The sequence below is a fragment of the Berghia stephanieae genome, chromosome 11 (assembly GCF_034508935.2).
Source record: "Berghia stephanieae isolate SIO BIC M18660-M18661 chromosome 11, UCSD_Bste_1.3, whole genome shotgun sequence".
Lineage (NCBI taxonomy): Eukaryota > Metazoa > Mollusca > Gastropoda > Nudibranchia > Aeolidiidae > Berghia > Berghia stephanieae.
In genome coordinates this window covers 6,958,562-6,981,677 of record NC_088370.1, presented here as the reverse complement: position 1 = coordinate 6,981,677, position 23,116 = coordinate 6,958,562, and the positions used below count along the sequence as shown (strand labels likewise).

At 37.5% G+C, this 23,116-nt stretch overlaps 1 protein-coding gene across 1 annotated transcript in view; it reads left to right on the top strand.

The window, feature by feature from the left end:
• The window catches only part of LOC144957378 (uncharacterized), a 23,965-nt gene extending 1,360 nt beyond the window's left edge, over positions 1-22,605 (top strand). The window contains exons 2-14 of the mRNA XM_078888611.1: positions 1,012-1,306; positions 1,834-2,319; positions 2,796-2,977; positions 3,515-3,708; positions 4,674-4,815; positions 5,295-5,457; positions 6,221-6,329; positions 6,920-7,081; positions 8,300-8,390; positions 9,153-9,296; positions 13,939-14,073; positions 20,225-20,531; positions 20,947-22,605. Coding sequence (XP_078744737.1) covers positions 1,876-2,319; positions 2,796-2,977; positions 3,515-3,708; positions 4,674-4,815; positions 5,295-5,457; positions 6,221-6,329; positions 6,920-7,081; positions 8,300-8,390; positions 9,153-9,296; positions 13,939-14,073; positions 20,225-20,531; positions 20,947-22,260 — 3,387 coding nt within the window. The 5' untranslated portion in view covers positions 1,012-1,306; positions 1,834-1,875 and the 3' untranslated portion in view covers positions 22,261-22,605. The remainder of the gene's footprint in view (positions 1-1,011; positions 1,307-1,833; positions 2,320-2,795; positions 2,978-3,514; positions 3,709-4,673; positions 4,816-5,294; positions 5,458-6,220; positions 6,330-6,919; positions 7,082-8,299; positions 8,391-9,152; positions 9,297-13,938; positions 14,074-20,224; positions 20,532-20,946) is intronic.
• Positions 22,606-23,116: the final 511 nt, after the last annotated feature.

Sequence of the window (23,116 nt, the reverse complement as noted above, 5' to 3'; positions counted from 1 at the left end):
ATTCAGGTTTTGTCCAACTGAGTCGTCCGTCACATGATTTATTGCTTTCCAATGATTGGATATTTCTTAATAGATATAAACACGCTGCTTTATTTGTAAACAAACCCGTAGGTCAAGCTGAACAAAATAGCCTAATTGTGATGGTAGTTATTTCCAAAATCTGTGAATGTTTTATATTATTTAGGACAAATTTGAGCTCATTATGTTAAGTGACCAATGACTTGAGCACAGAGAAATAATTTAGATCGTCCCTTGGCTCTCACAATGTTGGTTGGTGCTGTAAATATGGGGTTTAAAGGCAGTCATTCAATATTTTCCTTCTTTCTCACTTTTAGTCACCATCAGCACTATAGTATGAAAATGATAAATGACTTGATATACACATTTGGTTGTTTTGGGATTTATTTGGGATCGGAAGTGGGAATGAAAAAAAAACATCTAAGATGAAAAAATGACAAAATAAAATGTCTAATGTAACTTTTGAAATCCATCTAGCTATTGGCAAACGTTTGTGAATAGCCAACTGGTATTGGCAAACGTTTGGGAATAGACACTCCGCTTTGAAATCCATCTAAGTTTACAAGTTAGGAATTTTTTTATTTTTTTTAAAGCAGACACAGCTTTAAATTTAAACTGTTGTTAAAGGTAGGATATAATAATTTTATGGTTTTAATTGATCAACAGTAATCATTTGCTATTTGCGAATGTGGCACGAAAAGGCCCTTCACTCTATCTATGTGTATGATAAACGTATGTATGTGTATTATAAATGTATGTATGTGTATTATAAACGTATGTATGTGTATTATGAACGTATGTATGTGTATTATAAACGTATGTATGCATATTATAAACGTATGTATGTGTATTATAAACATATGTATGAGTATGAATGAATGTGCCACTCTTGATAGGGGTCTGATGTTTTTGAAAAGGGTTGTCTGATTTAAATTTTCAGGTTTTATTTATTTATACCTCTATTTTTTTTTTTTGTTTTTTATGCTTTTACAGTAATCATCAAGAGATGCTTGTTACAGTAAATAAATTTGTGTAACTTCCAACATCAACTCTGGATCGCATCTTCCCCCCTCGACGCACGCCCTCAAGGAAGAAAGAGAGTGATGGACTCTCATCATCTGCCTTGGGGGCAAACAAGAGCACAGAAATCAAGAGAAGCTCTACATTTTCACTCTCTCGCCTACTTCCATCCCGGCGCAGGTCCAAGTCTAGACTTAGTCTTGATTCCGACCCTACAAGAGTTGAAGCAGGAGCTTGTATACAATTGGCTCCAACTAATCAGGTGGAGGTAAACATTGTCTGAAAAAAACATTTATTTAATGTCAGTGTTTGGAATCTTTTTTTTTTTTTTAAGATAAAAACTTGAGAAGAAAAAATTGCCTTTTTATCTCTTTTATTTAATTAAATTTATGCTTTAAAAATAATTCTGAATTGCTAATTCCTCGTATATTAAATAGCATTGTGAGGTATTGAATGTGGCTTCTTTTGTTTATTTGGATTCACTGATTAGACTTTTAAAGTTTGTCGGTTATTTTATTTTGGGGGGGGGGGGGGGGGGGGGGAAGGTTTCTTCAAATTGCCCATCTGATGGTGTTTTTAAAATTTAGTGTCAAAATTATGAATTGCAATATTTTAATTCAAAAAAGAATTTGATTACCTTTTCCTTTTACAATATGTAAATATAAATAACCATTCAAATCTGTGAATATGTTTGTAAATTTAGAGAGTTGTAAAACTGGCAAGAAAAAAACAATCTTTATTGCTGATACAATTGAATGTTTTCTCTTTTCTGATGTGATTTCTTTGATTCCGCAGGCTTCCCATGTCGCAGCCAGTCAGAGCTCCCTCCCACCTCACATGTTTTCCCTTGGACTTCAACATGCAAGTAGCTGTAACTCCCCCGTCATTCAGGTCCACCGCAGCACCGCATCCTGTCACAGCGCAAGCCAGGAGGAAGGCAATTTGATGTTTTTTGGAAGCAACGGGGCCAGTAGTGGAGGAACGTCATCGCGTCACCACAGTGCTGTGTCAGCAGATTGCCTGTTAGAATCGTCATCATCTTCTGGTGGTGGAGGTGGCCTAACGGTTGTCGCTGATGAAAGCATGGATTGCTTTAGCAGTAACAGTCTTAGTGCTGGCCCCGTTGATACGCAGGGGAAAGTTGGAGGCTCGGCTGTTGGATTAAGTGTTGCCATGTTGGAATGTCCTGTTTGTTTGATGGACAAGCCTAGAGAGGATTATCCCGAAATCCACACGTGTCACCATCGGTCCTGTACAACTTGTCTCAAGCAGTACTTCAGGGTCAGTCAATCATAGGAAATTTTGCTCCCCCCCCCCCCCCCCCCCCAGTGCTTTTTACCGGTTAACTGACGTACTCTGGGAAGAACTAATTCAAAATTTGGCCAGAAAGCTCATCAGTCAAATATCGATCTATTTATATGACCTTCACCTTGGCAAATGCTCTCAAACCTGGGACTTCACAAAGCTTCAGGTTTGGGAGTATTGTCAAGACGAGAGATATTTAAATTGATCGATGTTAGTCATGTATTTATTTTTTCATTGTTTTTTGTTTGTATTTTGGGGGGGGGGGGGGGGGGTTTGTTGGCTGAAGAAGGGTTTTGAGCTTGAAATGTTCTGTGTTTTGTATTTTGTTCTTTTTGTATGCTGTTATTCATTTTATTATATTATTTTTTTTTCCTATTGTCCTAAGTTGACCAATATTGTGTACGATTTGTACAACCATCTTGCTTATTGCTCTTATTTTTCTGTCTGTACAGATAGAAATAATGGAATCCCGAGTGGCCATCGCCTGCCCAGAATGCTCTGAACTTTTCCATCCCAATGACATCAAGGCCATCGTGGAGGACGAGGTCTTGACTCAGAAATACGAGGATTTCATGTTACGGAGAGTCCTGGCCATCGATCCAGACACAAGATGGTGTCCTGCCCCGGATTGCGGGTATTTGTCTGTTTTGGAATCTACTTTACCTTATCTTAATTCTCTCAGCGCCAGGAGGCGCATAAGGCCTGAACAGCTTCCCTCCATTGCTCCGGTCCCTTGATTTATTTCTTGCTCTCTGCCAGGAGTATATGCCAACATTATTTCTGTCCCTTTTTACCATTCTGCCTCATGTTGCTTTAGGGTATCCTCTTCTCCTGGTGCCCATCCCATCACTATAGTACAATCAAACCCATTTTCCTTTCTCAATACATGTCCAATCCAGTTCCATCTCTTCCTCTTTACCATTTCACTGACCTTCTTCGTTCCTGACAATTCCATCACTTTCTCTGTTGTTGTATGCTGTTGCCGTCTTATTCTTGATATTCTCCTGAGATTGCTGTAGATAGGACATAAACTGGTAAAATGCTGATAGAACATAAACTGGTAAAGTGTTGATAGGACATAAACTAGTATAGTGTTGATAGTACATAAACTGGGAAAGGAATGATTTTCAGTCAAACATTCTCATAATTCTATATATTATTTATTCTACAGCTATGCCGTAATCGCAGCAGGTTGTGCTAGTTGCCCCAAGCTGAAATGTGAACGAGACGGTTGTAACACAAACTTCTGTTATAACTGCAAACAGTACTGGCACCCAAATCAGACGTGTGACGCTGCTAGGGCCGAGAGGTCTCCCAATATCCGATCCGTATCCGTGTCTTACAGTCAGGAGTTATCTAGCCAGAGTAGGTTTTCACCATTTCATAGAAACCACCACGTTATTATTGATGTTATGTATGTATAAAAAAAAAATTATGCCTTTTGCGCCACGACATCAGAAGATATCGGCGCCAGGGCATTCCACGAAGGAATATAGATAACTCATCAAACAAGATGTCTGATGTCAACAGGAATCACCCATGTTGTCCAAGTGAGCAAATTGGGTTTAATAATCTTGCTCAAGGAAAAAAACTAAAGTGCCTGAAGCGGGGCTCAAACCCGGGTCACAGTGCAATGCCTTAACCGCTCGGCCAGTTCGCCCCCCATGTATGTGTGTATATTGATCTATCTATAGTTTTATTCCATTTTTCCCTTCATTTATCTACAAAAAATAATAAGGAATGAAGGCCTGACGAGTAGCATCATGCGCCATCACCAAGGCATTCCAATAAGGAATTGAGATAATCTCTCAAACAAAAATCATATGTCAACATGATTCACCCACGTCGTCCAAAGTGAGCAAATTGGGGGTAAATAATCTTGCCCAAGGTAAAAAACGAAAGTGTCCGAAGCGGGGCTCGAACACAACACCTTCCAGGTTGCATGTCTGGATTTTAAATGATGAATTAATGTTTGTATTGTTTTTGTTATTGGCTGAAGAAGGGTTTTGAACCTGAAACATTCCATGTTTGTTTTTTTGTTTTTTCTTTTTGATGCTGTTCATTTTTGTTTATGACTTTTTGCAGCTGTTCTAAAGCATTTTTAATGTGAAAATTCATTGAAAGAAAGTCAGAAATCCTGCATTTTAGTTTTATACTGAATTTTATTTCTTTAAATTCTTAATTTTATTTCATTGGATGTACAGATTTCTTTTTTATGCTTATGACAGGTCTATAGTAAATGTCCTGTATTATTTGTTCCTGTCGTAAATGTCATGTATTATTTGTTCCTGAAGTAAATTTCATGTATTATTTGTTGAATTCTGTCTCAGATGAAATCAAGTCGTGTCCACGCTGTAACGCTTTCATCATCAAGATGGACGATGAGTCGTGTAATCACATGACCTGTGCTGTCTGTGAAGCTCATTTCTGCTGGCTTTGTCTGAAAGAAGTATCTGACCTTCATTATTTAAGGTGAGTTTCTCTAGGCTCCCCCCTCACCCCTTTTTTTTTTCTTTTCCAGTCTGGCATTTAATATTTTTGCCAAAATTTAAACGTTTTGTATGCGTGTTGTGTGACCTTAGATATATTGCTACGTAGTGAATTTATTTCTTTTCCTTTCAATGAATCCATAGATCAGTGGTTCTCAAACTTCTCCCATAATTTCAGTCAGCAGTTCTCTTTAAAATTTTGGACCATTTTACAGTCCCCTTTGGACCTTAGGATTTTTGATAGACCAGGAAATATAGTGTACATGATAATAACGCCTGCTGCTCTTCATTTTCCGAAGCTGGTCTCATTCAACAGCAATCCGCTTATGTAAACAATTTGGTTCTTAGTCTTTAAAGAAATGATTGGCAATGACCATCTATAATGTGCCTTTAAATCCTTTAGATCAATAATAGTAAAATTTACCAATCTCACCCCCCACCCTTTGCTTTCCCTCTATCCAGCCCATCAGGTTGTACTTTTTGGGGAAGGAAACAATGGAGTCGGAAGAAGAAGATTCTGTGCCAGCTAGGGATTCTGGTAGGAGCTCCTGTGGGAATCACACTGGTGGCCGGTCTGGCCGTGCCGGCCATGATTATCGGCATTCCTGTCTGGGTTGGAAAGAAGGTAATGGGGCTTGTCACAATTTTGTGTCTGTAGTCTGTAAAGGGGTTGTCTGTAAGGACATGATTATAAACCTTCCTTTCTGGGTAGGAAAAGGGTATTGTCAATAACGCGCTATCCACTTAACATGCTCAAAGCACTTTACAAGGGGTCCCTAGCCAATAGCAACACTTAACGTGTAGGACAAGAATGACGCTTTTTCCGACAGAGACAAAGCTGCCAAGGGCCAGGTACTCATTTTACACCTGACTACGGTGAGAGAATGTGAGGAAAGAACCTTTTCCAAGGAGTCAACTATGCACTGCTCAGAGCGGGACTCGAACCCAGGACCTTCTAATCCAAAGGCAAGTGTCGTACCACAAGACCACATAGTCGCACTGAGTGTATTCCTCTTGGTGGGGTCCTTTGCTGGTGTCTGGATAAGACTTGTAGTAGGTGATCTTCAACTAAATGCACTGATAGTGTGCTCTTGGAATCTATATCTGATCCCTATTTGATCCAATTCCCCTTTGTCTTGGGTATTTCAATTGTTTCAATTTTTTGACCATTCCATTTTCTTCTTTTTTACCGGCGCTGATTTGATCGAAATGTGTTGCCAGAGCTGTAAAACCCTTAAAAACAAAAACAATATCTGAACATTTAATATTGAAGACAAGTGAGTGTCAATGAATTTTGTTTTGTTTTTGTCTTTTCCACCTTTTCTCTCTTTTTTTTTTCTTTTGATTATTTGGTTGATGACCCTTTATGTATGCATTTACTCTATTAGATCCACTACCGATATGAACACGCCTCAAGGCGGAAAAGAAGTTTGGCAATCACAGGAAGTGTCGCAGCATCCATCTTTGCAGCACCTGTCATCGCCACTTTAGCTGTTGGTAAGTCACACCCACTCCTCCGGTCACTTTATGTAGACAGAAATATTTTTATTTTTAAAAAGCTTTCTTCAACATCAGCTGGTTGCTGGTTTGGATAAGGAACATCAGCTACCAAGACCAGAAACCGTTACCGTTTTTATTGTTTAAAGTGAAAATAACAAAAGTTTACATAGGTAAGATTTTATTGATACAAAGAAGAAAATATATTATCTTATTACCGTTTTTGTTTGTGGTGTAAATGATCATACTTTTTAATTTATATACAGAACAAAGTATTATAATATCTTATTTCCATTTTTGTTTCATGGTATCAAGGATCATACTTTTTTTAATGTTGCTCTAAATAGATATGAGTTTGTTTGTTTTTTTTTGTTTTGGTTTTTTTTTAAAAGAGGCATTAGGTTATAACTAAAAGCTCTTAGAGAGTCGTGTGTGAACCTCAAGGTTCAAAACTGTTTTCAAGAGGCAAGAGAAAAACCTTTAGAAGTGACGAATTGATGTGTTTTTACTTTTTTGTCTGATATTACAGGAAGAATTTTATACTTCTTATTCTAAACTCCACGATGTATTTGCCTTTGTTTTGTTGCCAGGTATTGGAGTTCCAATCCTTCTGACCTACATCTACGGGGTGGTTCCCATCTCCCTGTGTCGTAGTGGTGGCTGTGGCGTGACCACCACCAACTCTGGTGGGGTCAGGTTTGAGTTTGACGAGGACAATGAAAACAACACACGGGGTGCCTACAGTTACACTGGTATGTGCTTGGATTTCATTTTGTGTTGATTTGATGATTGTGTTTGGTGTTTTATCATCAGTGCGGCTATGTGGTCTAGTGGTATGACACTCGCTTTCGGATCGGAAGGTCCTGGGTTTGAGCCTCGCGCTCGGTGCATATTTGAGTCCTTGGAAAAGGCTCTTTGCTCACATTCTCTCACCATACTCAGGTGTAAAATGAGTACCTGGCCGTTAACATCGTTGTCTTTGTCCGAAAATTTGTAATATCGCCTAACAGGCGTTATGTCCCGTCCTAAGTGTTAAATGTTGCTGATGATCAGGGACCCCTTGTAAAGCACTTTAAGCATGTTTAATGGATATAGCGCTATATAAAAGCTAAAAAAAAAACCCCCCAAAAATAGCAACTGGATGGAGTCTTCTCACCTCCCATGATAAGCAGGAGATCATTTGCTGTGTCTTCTATCCTCTATATCTGATTTCCTTTCCATGTTGCTCTTTGTCTTTGTTCTGGATTTTTTTTCCTAGTCCTGGCAGGGATCCTTAGCTGGGAGGGAGACAGTCAAATGTATAGTACCTTTTTCTAGAGGTGATATTTTTTCCCTTCTAAATCATCTCTCAGCTACTGTCATGTTCTATTTTATAATTATTAGCTTTGAATACTGTATGTTGTATAGTCCACTTTGTAGACATTTGAGTGTATCCTTCACATTGGGATCCTTTGCTTGTGCTTGAATGGGACTTTAAGTTCATGTCAAAATTAGCACATCTGTGGATTGCTCGTGGAATCTTCTCTTCCCCTTTGTCTTCCTCTTTCTTCAATGCTTTTAAATTCAAATCAGCAACTTTCCTATATCATCTTCCTTTTGACTAGTGCTGAAATGATCTCATACTGTGGCAAGCGCTGTAAGATCCCTAAAAACTTTTGTGGACAATAAAGATTTTTTATTATTATTATTATTATTATTATTATTATTATTATTATTATTATTATTATTATTATTATTATTATTATTATTATTATTATTATTATTATTACTACGACTACTTCTATTATTATTTTTATAATGAAGGATGATAATCAATTATTTCGTGTATATTAAAACAATTTTTTCCCCAAAAAATATTCCAAGATTTTTTGTTTCTTTTCCATGACATTCTGATTGTGACATCTTCCCCCCCCCCCCCCACCCACTTTCATATTTTGTACTGACTACAATTTCTTCCTGGTTTGTTTCAGGGGACTATCAGAGTATGGAGACAGGACCCAACGTGGCCAACCCAAGCATCGCTCCCAGTATAGGGGATGCCAGCCTTGGAATGACCAATAGGTACACCTTTTTTTTTTCTTTCCTACCTTACCTTAACCTTGTTTCTCTCAGCGCCAGGAGGTGCATAAGGCCTGAACAGTTTCCCTCCATTTTCTCTGGCCCCTTGCTTCAGTTCTTGCTTGCTACCAGGAGTATATGCCAGTATAATTTCTTTCCCTCTCCACTGACTCCAACATTGTGGTAAATATTACAATAATAATTCGCTCCATTGTTACATGTCGAGCACTATTCGTACCATATTTGTATCCAACACGATTCAATATATATATATATATATATATATATTGGGGGGGGGGGCAAAGTGGCAGTGTGGTTAAGGCATTGCACTGTGATCCGGATGTCTCGGGTTCGAGCCCCGCTTCAGGCACTTTCGTATTTTTCCTTGAGCAAGATTATTAACCCCCAATTTGCTCACTTGGACAACATGGATGATTCCTGTTGACATCAGACATCTTGTTTGATGAGTTATCTATATTCCTTCGTGGAATGCCTAGGCGACGATATCTTATGATGTTGTGGCGCAAAAGGCTTAATTTAAAATAATAATTTAATTTTTAATATATATGTCTTTGTATGAATGCATCCGAGCACATTGTGTGGAAATGAGTGCTATAGCAATTTCGTAATTGTAGGAAGGTCTGTAAATCCCCTACAAACAAACAACATAAGTACAATATAGTATCTAGAAGGCATACAATATTTAAATGAATTACAAATATTGACCAGGTGCTCATGAAATGTGTCCTGTATATTTGTCGCCAGTTTGAGTGCCAGTGGCAGCCACATGGACAGGGTGGGCGTGTTACGGGACGACAGTGACCGAGACTCGTCCAGTCACAGGGCCATAGCCGGTACCAGCATCAATGGCAGTCTGTGTAGTGCCACCTACAGCTCTCAGCATCATAAGTAAGTAGAATTTACGTTTGTGACAGGTCATCTCAAAACAGTAACATGTCAGAGGGATTTAATCAGGCCTGGACATTTTCAACCCATTGGCTGATTTCAGACTTTTTAACAGTTTTCAGTTTTCAGTCTTCCAAACTGTCAACATTGAGACCCTTATTATTATCTTTCATGGAAACTCAAAATCCTAATAATAGATTGAAATACATGATCATGTCAGTCTAATTTTAGACTATTGGAAAAATCTGAAAATGAGTCATTTCTGGAAATGGGTTTTACCGATGATGATGATGATCGCGCCATCCATCATGAAACTATTTTCATCATCCAAGGTCGCAGGTCATGGATCTGAAATCTGCTTGCTGCTCATTATCTATCTTCATTATTCGGAGCGGAGACCAAATTTCAACCCAAAACGCTGACAAATTGAATAATGAATCATGCATTTACCAGGGATGCCACTTTTCCGGTTTTAGCCGGAAATCCGGGTTTTTTTACCACCAGCCGGTTTTAATCCGGAACCTCTGGTTTTTGTCCGTCTGCACTATTAAAAAAAGATTTTTGAAGAAGAAAAAAATCGCATCGAGATTTGAGCCGGAACTTTTTCGCCTGGTGAATAATTTGGGCTGTCACCACCGGTCAAATATTTGGGCACCTAAATGGTAGTTTATCTCCGCCCATCCCCATCACAATTCCTCCTTTTTAAAAATTTTAAAAAATAAATAAACAGTGATTTTTCGCTGAATTTGCCGTGTCAAACATTTCCCTCAAAACAACAAAATCACCATTATGTCTTATGTCATATTTTGACACCTGTGCAATAGCCTCGTGAAATTTAGTGACGTGAAATTTAGTGACGGTCCAGTTTTTATGACGTCGGGCCAGACTGAATGGCACCAGATGTCACAATTGACACAGACGACCAGTGGTGTCTGATTAGCTAGTTGATAGTTGAAGGGGAAGGGGAGGGACAAATATCTCTCTCTCTCTCTCTCTCTCTCTCTCTCTCTCTCTCTCTCTCTCTCTCTCTCTCTCTCTCTCTCTCTCTCTCTCTCTCTCTCTCTCTCTCTCTCTCTCTCTCTCTCTCTCTCTCTCTCTCTCTTTTTTCTTTCCATTTCTCTTTCCTTCTTTTTTTTTTGATATAGAATTCCTAAGATCAATTCATAAATTATTCTGGTAGAGAAGTCCCCCCCCCCCCTCCCTCTCTCTCTCTCTCTCTCTCTCTCTCTCTCTCTCTCTCTCTCTCTCTCTCTCTCTCTCTCTCTCTCTCTCTATCTATCTCTCTCTCTCTCTCTCACACACACACACTCTCTCTCTATTTCTTTCGCAACCATCCATTAAATAAGCTGGTTATACAGATAAAATACATTAGAATAAAGCAATGGTGATTGGCTTAGTATATTCTTCTTTCTTTTTACCTTTTGACTATGGCTTTCAATTTGTGAGATTCTTGGGTTGTATTTATAAGCTGAATAACCACTAGGTTTCGGTTAAAAAAAATAAAAGATATTGTAGCCTGCTTTATAAAGCAAATATCAAAACAAAACAACACTTTCTGGCCTTTTATTTGAATAACATTGTAGGCCTTTAACATGTGGAAAGGACAATTCATTAAATGTTTACAAAAAGTAAATTTATGTTTAATGATGAGAATGGATTTATACTAGTAATAGTAATATATTACATAATACCAATACAAAACTATGTTCCTGTTATTTTTACACTTTGCTTGCGTTTGACCGAAAGACGGAGACATTTTCCTCCTTTTTGACAAATTGCTATTATTATCACTGAATAAAAAAAAAATCACCAAAACCACTACATCATCTCTACCATCACTACTATTACAACCACCACCACATCATCATCCCTACCAACACTACTACTACAAATAACACCACATCATCCCTACCACCAGTACTACTTCAACTACCACCACATCATAATTCCTACCACAACGCGGATCGACTGGCAAAAGAGGCGGTGAGCCAAGAATTACAAGAGGGCAGTAAAATCCCACACGCGGATTTAAAGATCAATATAAAAAAACATGTCCGAAAGGAATGGGAACGATCCTGGAGTCGAGATGTACATAACAAATTAAAACAAATTCAAAGTGACCTCGGCCCCAGACCCAACTCGGGGCTAAAAGAAGAGACGAGGTAAAAATAACTCGACTTCGGATCGGACATACTGCCCTCACTCACCGTTTCCTTCTGGAGAGGGATGAAAAACCCCTCTGCAGAAGATGTAACTGTGACCTGACAGTTCAACACATTTTAATTGAATGTACAGAATTAGAACAGATAAGGTCACAACATTATGATAACAGAGACTTGAAGTCTCTGTTCCAGTCGGTCGATCCGCTTACAATTTTAAAGTATCTGCAGGAATGTGAACTCCTGCAGAAATTGTAAATAGATATTTTTACTTAACAAACATGTAACTATTATGATTTTATAAAGATTTTATTACAACAGTACACGTTTTGATCAGCTGTGGCCCCTCGGGGCCGATAAAAGATTGATGAAAGACAGAAACGGGCGCTTAAATGACCTAAATAGTGTCGAAAGCGCCGTTAAACACCTAAAAACAAAACAAACCTACCACAACTATTACAACCACCACCACACAATTATCTCTAAAAGACCACCACTACTACAACCACCACCACATCATCAACCCTACCACCACTACTACTACAACCACCATCACATCATCATCTCTAAGACCACTACTACTTCTACAACAACTACTACTACTACTACTACTACTACTACTACTACTACTACTACTACTACTACTACTACTACTACTAATACTACTACTACTACTACAACTACTACTACTACTACTACTACTTCAATCACCACCATATCATCATCCCTACCACCACTACCACATCATCCCTACCACAACTCCTACTACAACCACCACCACACCATCATCCCTAGCACCACTACTACTACAAATAACACCACATCATCCCTACCACCACTACTACTACAACTACCACTACATCATCATTCCTACCACAGCTACTACAACCACCACCACACAATCATCCATACGATCAGTACTACTATAATCACTACCACCACTACTACTACAATCACCACCACATCATCATCCCTACTACAACCACCAAATGTAATTACACTTTCAACTTTAGAAATTCTCCGAGTCGTGTCAGAAATTGCTGCGAGACAAATTTTGGATCGCATCTCAGTGAATTTGAGTGAAGTTCAAATTTATATGTTATGGTTGCATGGGTGGGTCATGATCTTCACAATGAAAATTTTTCTCCTTTTATGTGACCAGTCATTCTCACCCCTGATATCTATTGATATTAATTTGTCTATATTTTGTTTTCAGCACCTTATTTTATCAATTTGAAAACTGTCAACTCTCCTTTCTTTTGTGTGTTATTTGCTCTCAATTGCAATAATAAGTACTGAAACAATATTGCAAATTTGATATTTTTCAAATCCCTACAAAGCCCTTGACGTTGATTTGTATCTCGTCCGCGCAAGTTTTCAGGCTTTTTAAAATTTGCCTGGTGGCATCCCTGATTTACTCAATGTACGAAGCTGTCTTGCTTTTTTTTTTTTTTTCAACAGCATTATGGTTATGGTTTGCCTGTGTCCAAGATAAAGCAAGTTGAATTTGCTTTTGACAGTTATGTTGTTATGGATTACCTATCAAGATAATAAAATAAAAAATAAAAAAATGTAATGCCTTAAACTGACTTATCTATCTACATCAATCGTAATGTGGATATCAAGGCTATTGATGTATCCGTTAATTTTGATTATCTTCAAGCAATTGTACATCATATCTACAGTCCATAGAGTATGAATTACATACTAATTGTTATGTAAAGAATGACTGAAAATTGTCACGACTTTTTTAAAACTGGGCATTGACTGGCCTGGGTTGAAATGACAGGTTACAGTTGTGGTCCATTATCTCAGGGCAGGGTTATGTCAGGATGACCTGAATTCTGGAACTTTATTTTTTACCTTTTACTGACATCATCCTCCTCCTCAGTACAACAAGTTTTTAAAAAATACTTTAAAAATTGAGCTTTGATATAGCACAATATCCATTAAACATGCTCAAAGCGCTTTACAAGGGGTCCCTGATCAACAGCAATACGTAATATGTAGGATGAGACATGATGCTTGTTAGGCGACATTACAATTTTCAATTTTTTTTCAGATAGAGATAAAGCTGTTAATGGCCAGAGTGTCATTTTACACCTGAGTACGGTGAGAAAATGTGAGTAAAGAGCCTTTTCCAAGGACTTGACCATGCGCTAGCCTATCACAAAGTACTCTCTGCCAGTTCTTTAGAGACCTAGCTACCCAATCACTCCTGGGTGAATAAGGGGATCAGAAAAAAATAATCTTGACTTCACCTAGGATCGATTTCGGTCCTTTTGCATGTGAGGCGTGTGCTCTATCAACTGAGCTAACAAGCCGTCCATTTGAACTAAATACTCAAACTACATTTTTTTTTCTGGATATTGCGTCTTATCTCCAATATCAATCTTATTTATTTAGTTATTTTTAAAAATTTCATTTGAAAATATCGTGATGTTCCATGTTTTGCTTATTTCAATCTGTGTTTTACCATTGCAAAGGTTGGAAGTCCAGGCTGACATATCAGAGCACGGAGGTTTGTGTGAAAGAACCAGCATGGGGGGCGAGTCCTACAACATGTCATTGAATGATGATGCCAGTACCAAAGCCCTGGCTGGATCCATTATCTCACCAAAGTAAATCATATTCATACTCATTTTTTGACATCACTACAGTGAAAGGCATAATCAGTCGGATGGTGAACTGAGATATTGCCAAGTTTAGTTAGAAGGTCATTTTAAAAAATCAAAAATGAGTTCTTGTCATAAATGATTAAATCAACCCTTTTTGTACATCTTCGGGAAATATTAAAGCTTAATTTTGCTACTAAATATTTTTTACACCTAGTCAAGTTGAAAAAGTATTAAATTTGAGAAAAGTTGCCATACATCTGACCATGAAAAATCACCCGATTGACTTCAAATAAAGATTAAAATGCTCTAGTAAGCATATTCTTTGAGAAAATGAAAAAAAAAAATGTTTTAAATGCAAATCCAAAATTTTCACCTTCCCACAGCCGTTTACTGCTTTCACTTTAGTTCGACAGGTAAATTTTGCCGGACGCTAGTTCATAACAGATGGTGAGTCACGGCCTGTGCCGAAAGGGCGACTGAGCAATTTTTCCTATTTTGATGATTTTTTTCTCAAATTCAAAGTAGCGTAGAAAAGATGCTATTAGATGTTGCAATAAGATATTTTAGAGTCATAACTAGTGATTTACATACTTTTATTTGATATAATTTTAGTAGATCATTTGGGATTAGATTTTATAGGAAATAACCATAAAAATGGGTAAGAAATTTTAATTACTTCAAACGATATAATCAAAAATTACATAGTTATCTGAGTTTATACAAATAAATGAGAAATACTGCAATGATTATCAATATTCACAGAGTAGAAATATATAATCAAAGTCGTTTTGTAATGAAGCATTGTTGAGATATCCGCTCACCTGTGCAGCAATATCCTTTTTTGACAGCAATAAAAAAAAATGCGTGATCACCGAATTGTAGGGGTTTGTTGATCAAATGATCAAAACGAACTGTTTTTAGTAATGGCAATTGACAATTCTTAGGAAAATATATGTAATATGCATTCCTTTGACGTTTGTATAGATCTAAATTATATAATAATAATAATAATAATAATAGTAATAATAATAATAATAATAGTAATAATGATGACGATAATAATTACAATAATAATAAGGATAACAATAAATAAAAATAATAATAATAATATAATAATAATAATAATAATAATATAATAATAAATAATAATAATAATAATATATAATATTTGATGATGATGATGACGATGATGATGATAATAATCATTTTCATGAAAATAATATAGTGGCTATCACCTAAACGCCTGCTAATTTTGGAAAAACGCAATAATTTCTCTTTAAAATAGCTTTTGAAATGCCCGTTTAAAAAAACATTGGAATTCGCCTTTATATGTCCACTCTGACAGAAAGGAAATTTAAAAAAAAAGAAAGAAAGAAAGAATAAAGAATTTTACTGAATCATTTGCTGCCAAAGAGTTGACACATCGCCTCCGAGAGTTTTATTTAACTTCCCAACGTCCCAAATTACTATCATTCATTCAATATAATTTACTCCTCCCCACTCCACGCTCTCCGGCAATTTCCTTTCATGTCCCTCAAACTGTTTTCTTTCCATGGAGCGTCCAATCAGCTTCCAATTGGCTGCTGAATAAGGACAATTCTAATTTCAATTGTCCACCAGTCTGTCATCAGCAAAGTCAAGAAAGCTCCTCCTACTCAAATCACACATACCCACGAATATGATAGGCCTTGTAGAGCAGTCACTGGTCTTTGATGTTGTATAACCATCCGCCAGCTTTGATCACATCGCTTTTGATGATGTCACTCAATATCTATCTTCTCTCAACCCCGTTGACTGTACCACGAGTCAACATAAAAGAATATCGCGATGAGGTGCGAATCGTGAAGATGGAATGACGTAACTGTGTTAAAGTTATAGGTTCAAAGTTCAATTGTAAGAGAGAACTGATGAGAGATTAAACTGAGGTGGTAAAATGAAAATTGTTTCGTGGTAAAACGTTGCATAAATTAGTTTTATGTACACCAACACACACACACACACACTTTCTCTCTCTCTCCTCTCTCTCTCTCCTCTCTCTCTCTCTCTCCTCTCTCTCTCTCTCTCTCTCTCTCTCTCTCTCTCCTCTCTCTCTCTCTCTCTCTCTCTCTCTCTCTCTCTCTCCAGAGCTGCGAGAACAAAAAAGGACGCCGACCAGATAGCTAATACTATTTAAAATGGAAATTTGTTGAAAATGGTCTGCTTATTGAACAACCGAATCATCGTGGATAACAGAAATTAAATGATCATTGTGAATCAGTTGAAACACTGTGATATCGATGTAATACTAATACTAGTAATAATCATAAAATATCAGTGTATTTATCTTACTCTTGATCACCACTGTAATATTATTATTATTATTATTATTATTATTATTATTATTATTATTATTATTATTATTATTTTTAATAATAATAATAATAATAATAATAATAATAATAATAATAATAGTAAAAAATAAGTAATATCCAATAATGACAATAAAAAATCGTGATAAACGCATTGAAAAGGACGGGAAGGGGGGGGGGGGGAGATTAATGATCAGATAATCAAAATGAACTGTTATTTTAAAATAAATTGACAATCATAGGTAAAAATAAATATATTTATTAACATACGTAAAACCTCACGATTATTTTAAGGAACAGCTGATTGTTACATGTCAAAGAAACAGAATCTAATTAATCAACCAACGTTCTGTTTTCTTTTTTTTCACCGGTGGAACTTCACTTGCTAATTCTGGAGCAGTTTGCAGGAAATGTTTTTTAACCACATATCTCATTTGAGCCCTTTCACAGCTTATTCGACAGAGTCCATTTGCCATTTGCATTGAGACAATGCTTGTTTTCAGTATGACCATTCATCTGAGTAAAGAAAAAAAATCATTAGTTATTATTGATATTGATGATGATGATAATAATAAAATAAGAGTTATAATAATATTATTGATTGTTAGTAATAATACGATAGTGATCGCTTAGATGCCTGCTAATAATAATAACGTAATAATTTTCCTTTAAAATATAGTTCTAAATGCCCGTTATTCAAAATGGAATCCGCCTATATACCCACTCTGAAATAATTTTAACAAAAATAAGATAGAGAATGAAGTTTACTGTAGCATTTACGGCCAAAAAATTGATTTATCACCGGTCTGCGAGAGTCTTATTTGACACCTAGACAACGCCTCAAATTACTTTCAATTCATTTCAAATTTACTCCACCTCTCCAGCAATCTCATCCCGTGACATCCAAACTGCTTTCTATCCATGGAGTGCCAATCAGATGTTTACAATTACCCATTTCTAATTGGCTGCTGAAAAAGGACAATTATAATTTCAATCGTCCACCAGTCGGTCATCGGCAAAGTCAAATAAGCCCCTCCCACTCAAATCACATATCCCCTCGAATGTTCGGCCTTGTAGCGCAGTCCACCGGGCTTTTGATGTTACACAATCATCCGCCATCTTTGATTACATCGCTTTTTGATGATGTCATAATATATCTATCTACCCTCTTTTCTCACGCCCGTTGACTGTATCAACGGGCGATGTAGAAGAATATCGAGGGAAGGTGCGAATCGTGAAGACGGAATGGCAAATCGTGTGAAAGTTATAGGTTCAAAGTTCAATGCAATAAAAATCGTTCCGTGCTAAAAATGTGCGTACATGAGTTTTATACACACACACACACACCGCTCTCTCTCTCTCTCTCTCTCTCTCTCCCTCCCTCTCTCTCTCTCTCTCTCTCTCTCTCTCTCTCTCTCTCTCTCTCTCTCGTGTGTGTGTGTGTACTACTACTACTACTACTACTACTACTACTACTACTACTTCTACTACTACTACTACTACTACTACTACTACTACTACTACTACTACTACTACTACTACTACTACTACATACTACTTACTACTTACTACTACTACTACTACTACTACTACTACTACTACTACTACTACTACTACGATTACTACTATTACTGCGCTATCATCATCATCATCATCATCACCATAAAACAACAACAACAACAACGTTATCACCATTCGACTCGTGTTCTTATGTCTCTGGAGTTTGTCTGAATACGGGACTATTTTGTTAGCCAACAAAGAATTAGACAAGGTGTGTTTACACATTCATTGTGCAGAAACCTGTCATTACAAATCGGTGAAATAAATGCTATATTAAAAGTAGATTATTACTCTTATATTTACTACCATGTGTTAGGGTAACAAAACTCAATAACATCAATTTGAATTTTTTAAACAATAAAAAATATTTTTCAGGTTAATTTTAAATAGAAAAATATACATTTTTCAAGAAAGAATAAAGTATACTCACCATTTCTTGATATCAATGAAAATAATTGCGTCTTGAAGATGAAAATGTGGCCGTTATATCCATATAAAATAGAAAAATATAGAGAAGTGTATGGTCAGCAATTGCAGTGTAAAAATGAACGATTTTACGAAATCTGTCCTATAGCCTGAGTGACAATGAAATCCAAACGGTGCATTCTACCGCAGGGATAAATATAGGCCAGTTCTCACGTTCTGGACATCTGTTATGACGTAACCACACGGTGGTCTCCCCGTCATCGACGGTGGGTCGTTCCTATTGGGGGTGAGGCGGTAGTAAACTAAAGTGAAAGATTTCTAGTGTAATAAACGGCTGTGTTCCGACTGATTATGTCATGCATTTAACCACACTATAGTTTTCATCATCGGTGCTTTTTGGTCACTTTGAATACATCATGAACAAAGCTGTATATAACAGCTGATAAAAATATAAATCCAAAAATACTCGACATGGAACATTTTGGGCTCAAAACCCTTCTTCAAAAACAGTTTGAACAATAATACTTTATATGAAATCAAGACTGACAAGAGAATATTGTTTTGCCGCATCCATTCAGAAAAAAAGATGGTGTCAAATGATCTGTACTTACTTTGGCCTCCACTTTTGTGTGTCTTCTCCAAGCCTGCTTCTACATCCAGGTGTTGTTTGGTCGGCCCTTCTTTCGTTTTCCCTTTTCCAAAGCTTGTCGGCTTTCTAAGAGTGACCAGTCCATTTCCACTTTCTCTTCAACATTTCTTTTTTTCAATTGGTTGTTGCTTTGTCTTCTGCCACGCCTCAATGGTGCTAATTTTTTCTGGCCAATGTACTTTTAACTCTTTCCTTATCAGCCATTTTCAAGATTTTCCCCAAATCTTCACACCCAACTAACACAAGAATAGATTTTTTATCACTCTGACATAATAGCAGTAAGTTCTTGCGATAAATAATTTCTTCAGCAAAACATACTCTACAACACACTGTTCATTTTCTTTAAATTTTATGATGTACAAAAGAAATTTGTATCGTAACGAATGTGACGATTTTCCTATAGTTGGCAAGGAGAGGGTTAAAATCTTTCGCCGATATGAGTTGACAAATGTTTGGATTTTAGTTGCTACTGTTTTGATCCTCCTCCATGTTTCCAAGCTGTACATCAAAAATGATCCAAATTCTGTGATGGTTTGTTTTCTTTCTAGTAGCTGTTCTATTTATTTTGTTACATACTCTTTACATTCGACAGTTTCTAGCAGGCTAGTATTCTCTTGACGAAAGCCACAGATATTTTAGCCTGTTAGTAAATGTTTAAAAGAGGATGTAGGGATTTGATATAACCTACAGTAGCTATATCCAGACTCCAGATGGAATCCATGCCAGTGGGTGTAGGTGTATACATGTCTGCCGATTAGGCAAATGGGTGGCTAGACACAAAATAAACTTCTAGACAACTAAATCTCTTTAAAAGTTTCTGGATGTAAATTCTTCATTATAATAAAATGTGTCATTACAAACATGGAATTATTTTAGAAAGCAAGTCATGGCCTGGAGTTTGATAATGGACAAGTTTGGGGTCGCCAAATTGGCTTAATTATGTGACATAGGTATGCAGCTTGATCAGTGAACTCTTGTCCTGGCAGGGGAAAATGATGACTGATTTTAAGTTGAAAAAAAAGCTTTTTACCATTTTTTTTTCTTTTTTTCTTTTTTTTTTTTAATACAGTTTTTCCTGACGCCACAAGTCAGAATTTGGGGCATATATGATGTATTTTATTATTATTGTGTAATTATTATTCCTTTTTTTTGTGTGCGTGTGTTAAAACAGAGACAAAGATGGCGTCTCAGTTTGCTCCAGGCTGTTTGATGGCAATGGCAACGTAACCCCAGCACCCCTTGTCTACCCAGAGGAAGCTTATGAGAAAGACATGGCAGGAAGTCACCCAGGGGCCAGTGGTGGTCAGACTACTGCATCATCCCCGTCATCAACACCAGCAGCAGCGTACACAAACCACCAACACCAGACGAGCACGTCCTGTCCAACATCCCCAAATCTTTGCAAGGCCAGCAGTCCTGCCCCGATGGACGACAACAAGAGTGTCCGTGGCAAAAAGTGTACCCGATTTATGGATCAGGTAAACAGAAAGTTTTTAAGAAGTGATTTTTGATGAACTTTTAGGGTTAGAAATGAAACAAATTGTTTGATAAAAGAAACTGACCCCAAATTGATGTTATAATATTGATAAAATCCACATTAGTCAGACCAAGTTATCTTACTGTAAGCACGCTGTGAATGAATAATTTGACATATATACACACACACACACACACACACTTATTCCACAATGTTATGGATTTTAACTGTATCATTTAAACTTGACAGTTTGATTTTACGATGACTTTGTCAGGAGCCTTTGCTGACAACCAGATATAGATTTATCTATCAAATTTTCTTGATATAATTTTTCATAACTTTTTTTTCTCATCGTGAAAGGATCTCTATATTTCATGTATGATTTCAACCATCATTGAAATGTTCTTTTCCATCAGGTACCCGAGATAGACGACATGAAATGTGATATCAGTGGATCTGTGGGATCCGTGATCAGTGAAGGAAGCACCGTGGGTCTGTCCGATCTTCATCATCATCATGCCTCGTCCGCAATGGCTCCAGTTTCCATTTCCTCTTCCTCTGGACCTCCGACGGATTCCACTATGTCTCTGACGTCTGCCCAATCCAAGATCACAAAGACACCAAACCTGAACAGCAGCTACAGCCTGGCCAGTGAGGAGGGCAGCACGGACGTCATCCCAGCATCATTGCATTCCTGTTTGGGAAAGAAAGCCGAGTCCACAAGTGTTTTAATGGATATTGTGGAATCTCGCCGCTATGAAATGGCCGGACATCATCGGAAAGGAGAAACAATGATGAGGTATGCAGGGGAAGAATGTTGTAGTCAGGGCTCTAGTATGGGAGTGAAGCATGGGGGAAGGAGAAGTGAAAAAGACCACGGATCGCAGCCCATCAATCTGTCGGATATTAGTCAGGTATCCGAGGGCATGTCAGTGCATCACACGGTCGGATGTCACAACTTGCTGTCCGCCATGGATGCCAGTGGAAGCGACACCAATTTTCTTGGAAGAAAGACCCAAATAAGAGGGGGTCAAAGGTCGAGCTATTTCCACAACTCCATTTCATCGTCATCTTCTTCCTCCATGGATGAGTCGGGGGATTCGGTTTCGTCGTCGTCCTTGGTGGCTCGTCGTTATTCACACAAACATTTGCTGGGGAGTAGTCTGGAGGGGGTGAAGGAGGATTTGTATTCTGGGGGTGAAAACGTGTGTGGAGGCGTCAGACAAGAAGAGGGGCAAAGTCTTGATACGTTTGGTGGATCGTGTTGTCTGACAGACGTGGATATCATTGAAGAAAGTTTGAATGCTGATGACGCCAGCGACACCAAAACAAGCACAAACCTACGACAATCACAGCAACAACATTTTGATCATCTTTCCAAACATTTACATCATTGTCCCTGGTCTGACCCTAGCCCTGTGTGTAGGGATGAAGAAACGACAACTCAGACATCCTTGACTGATTCAACTTTTGACAAAATACATTCTTCCTCCAATCCTTCCCCAGCCATTTGGCAAACCATGACAGTCAAACGGGATCTCTCCAAATCCCCTGAAAGATCCAGTTTACCCGACGTGGAAGTGACCTCACCAAATCTGCTTCGTCCTCTGAACCAGGAGTCTGACAACATCCTCAGACACTTGGACTCTGTAACATCTGCAGATCAAGTGGCCCTTCATCAGGAAGACGACACGGAACATTCTACAATTCCCCCTTCAACGTCGCTATAAAATCAAAAAATAAACTGTCTACTTTTTATCTTTTTTTTTTTAAGTTGCTGGTAACAGCTGATGTGGAACAAACTTCAGATTATTTATAGAATCCAAGGTTTGTGTATTTGTAAAATATGATTTGTTGTTATCCGTTTTGAAAAAACAAACTTCCAGATAGAACTAAAGAAGAAACTGAATGACATTTGATGAATGGTTAAATATACTATGGGCTCATTTTATCCTCTTCACAGAATGATGTCCAAACTTTTTTTACTTCTTTCAATATTGAGGAGCCACGAATGTTAAAATTAAGGAGATTAAGACTGACAAAGACATACAGAGATAAAAAGAAATTAACAAAAATGAATAGAACAGCTTCAAAAAAGAACTAAATACCAAACACAGGATATATTTCAGGCTCAAAGCCCTTCTTCAGCCAACAACAATAAAAGCATACTCAAAACCCAGATCGACAGCAGATAAATATTCGGTATGTCCTTTCTGTAGAGGAAAAAATCTTGGAAGCTGTTGAGTTAAATTCATTTTTGTTTATGACTTTTTACGTCCACGGCTTCTAGCAGATTAGGATCATATAGAGATGAAGTAATTCCCATATTCATGAAGATTGTATAAACCACATTGGTCTTATTGGGTGAGGGCTTTAGGCCTCTCATAGTGGACATAGAGTCCACTTGTGACTTCTATCCCCCCCCCCCCCCCCCCAACCTTTTGTTTTCTAGTTAACTTTCTATCTTTGTCGTGGAATGAGATAACTTGGGTTTTGTCCTGGCCCTAGTCTGAGTCCTTGGCTGGAACGGTAGCAGTCAAATGTATAGTTATAGTTTTGGGAGATGATATATTTTCCTTGTAAATT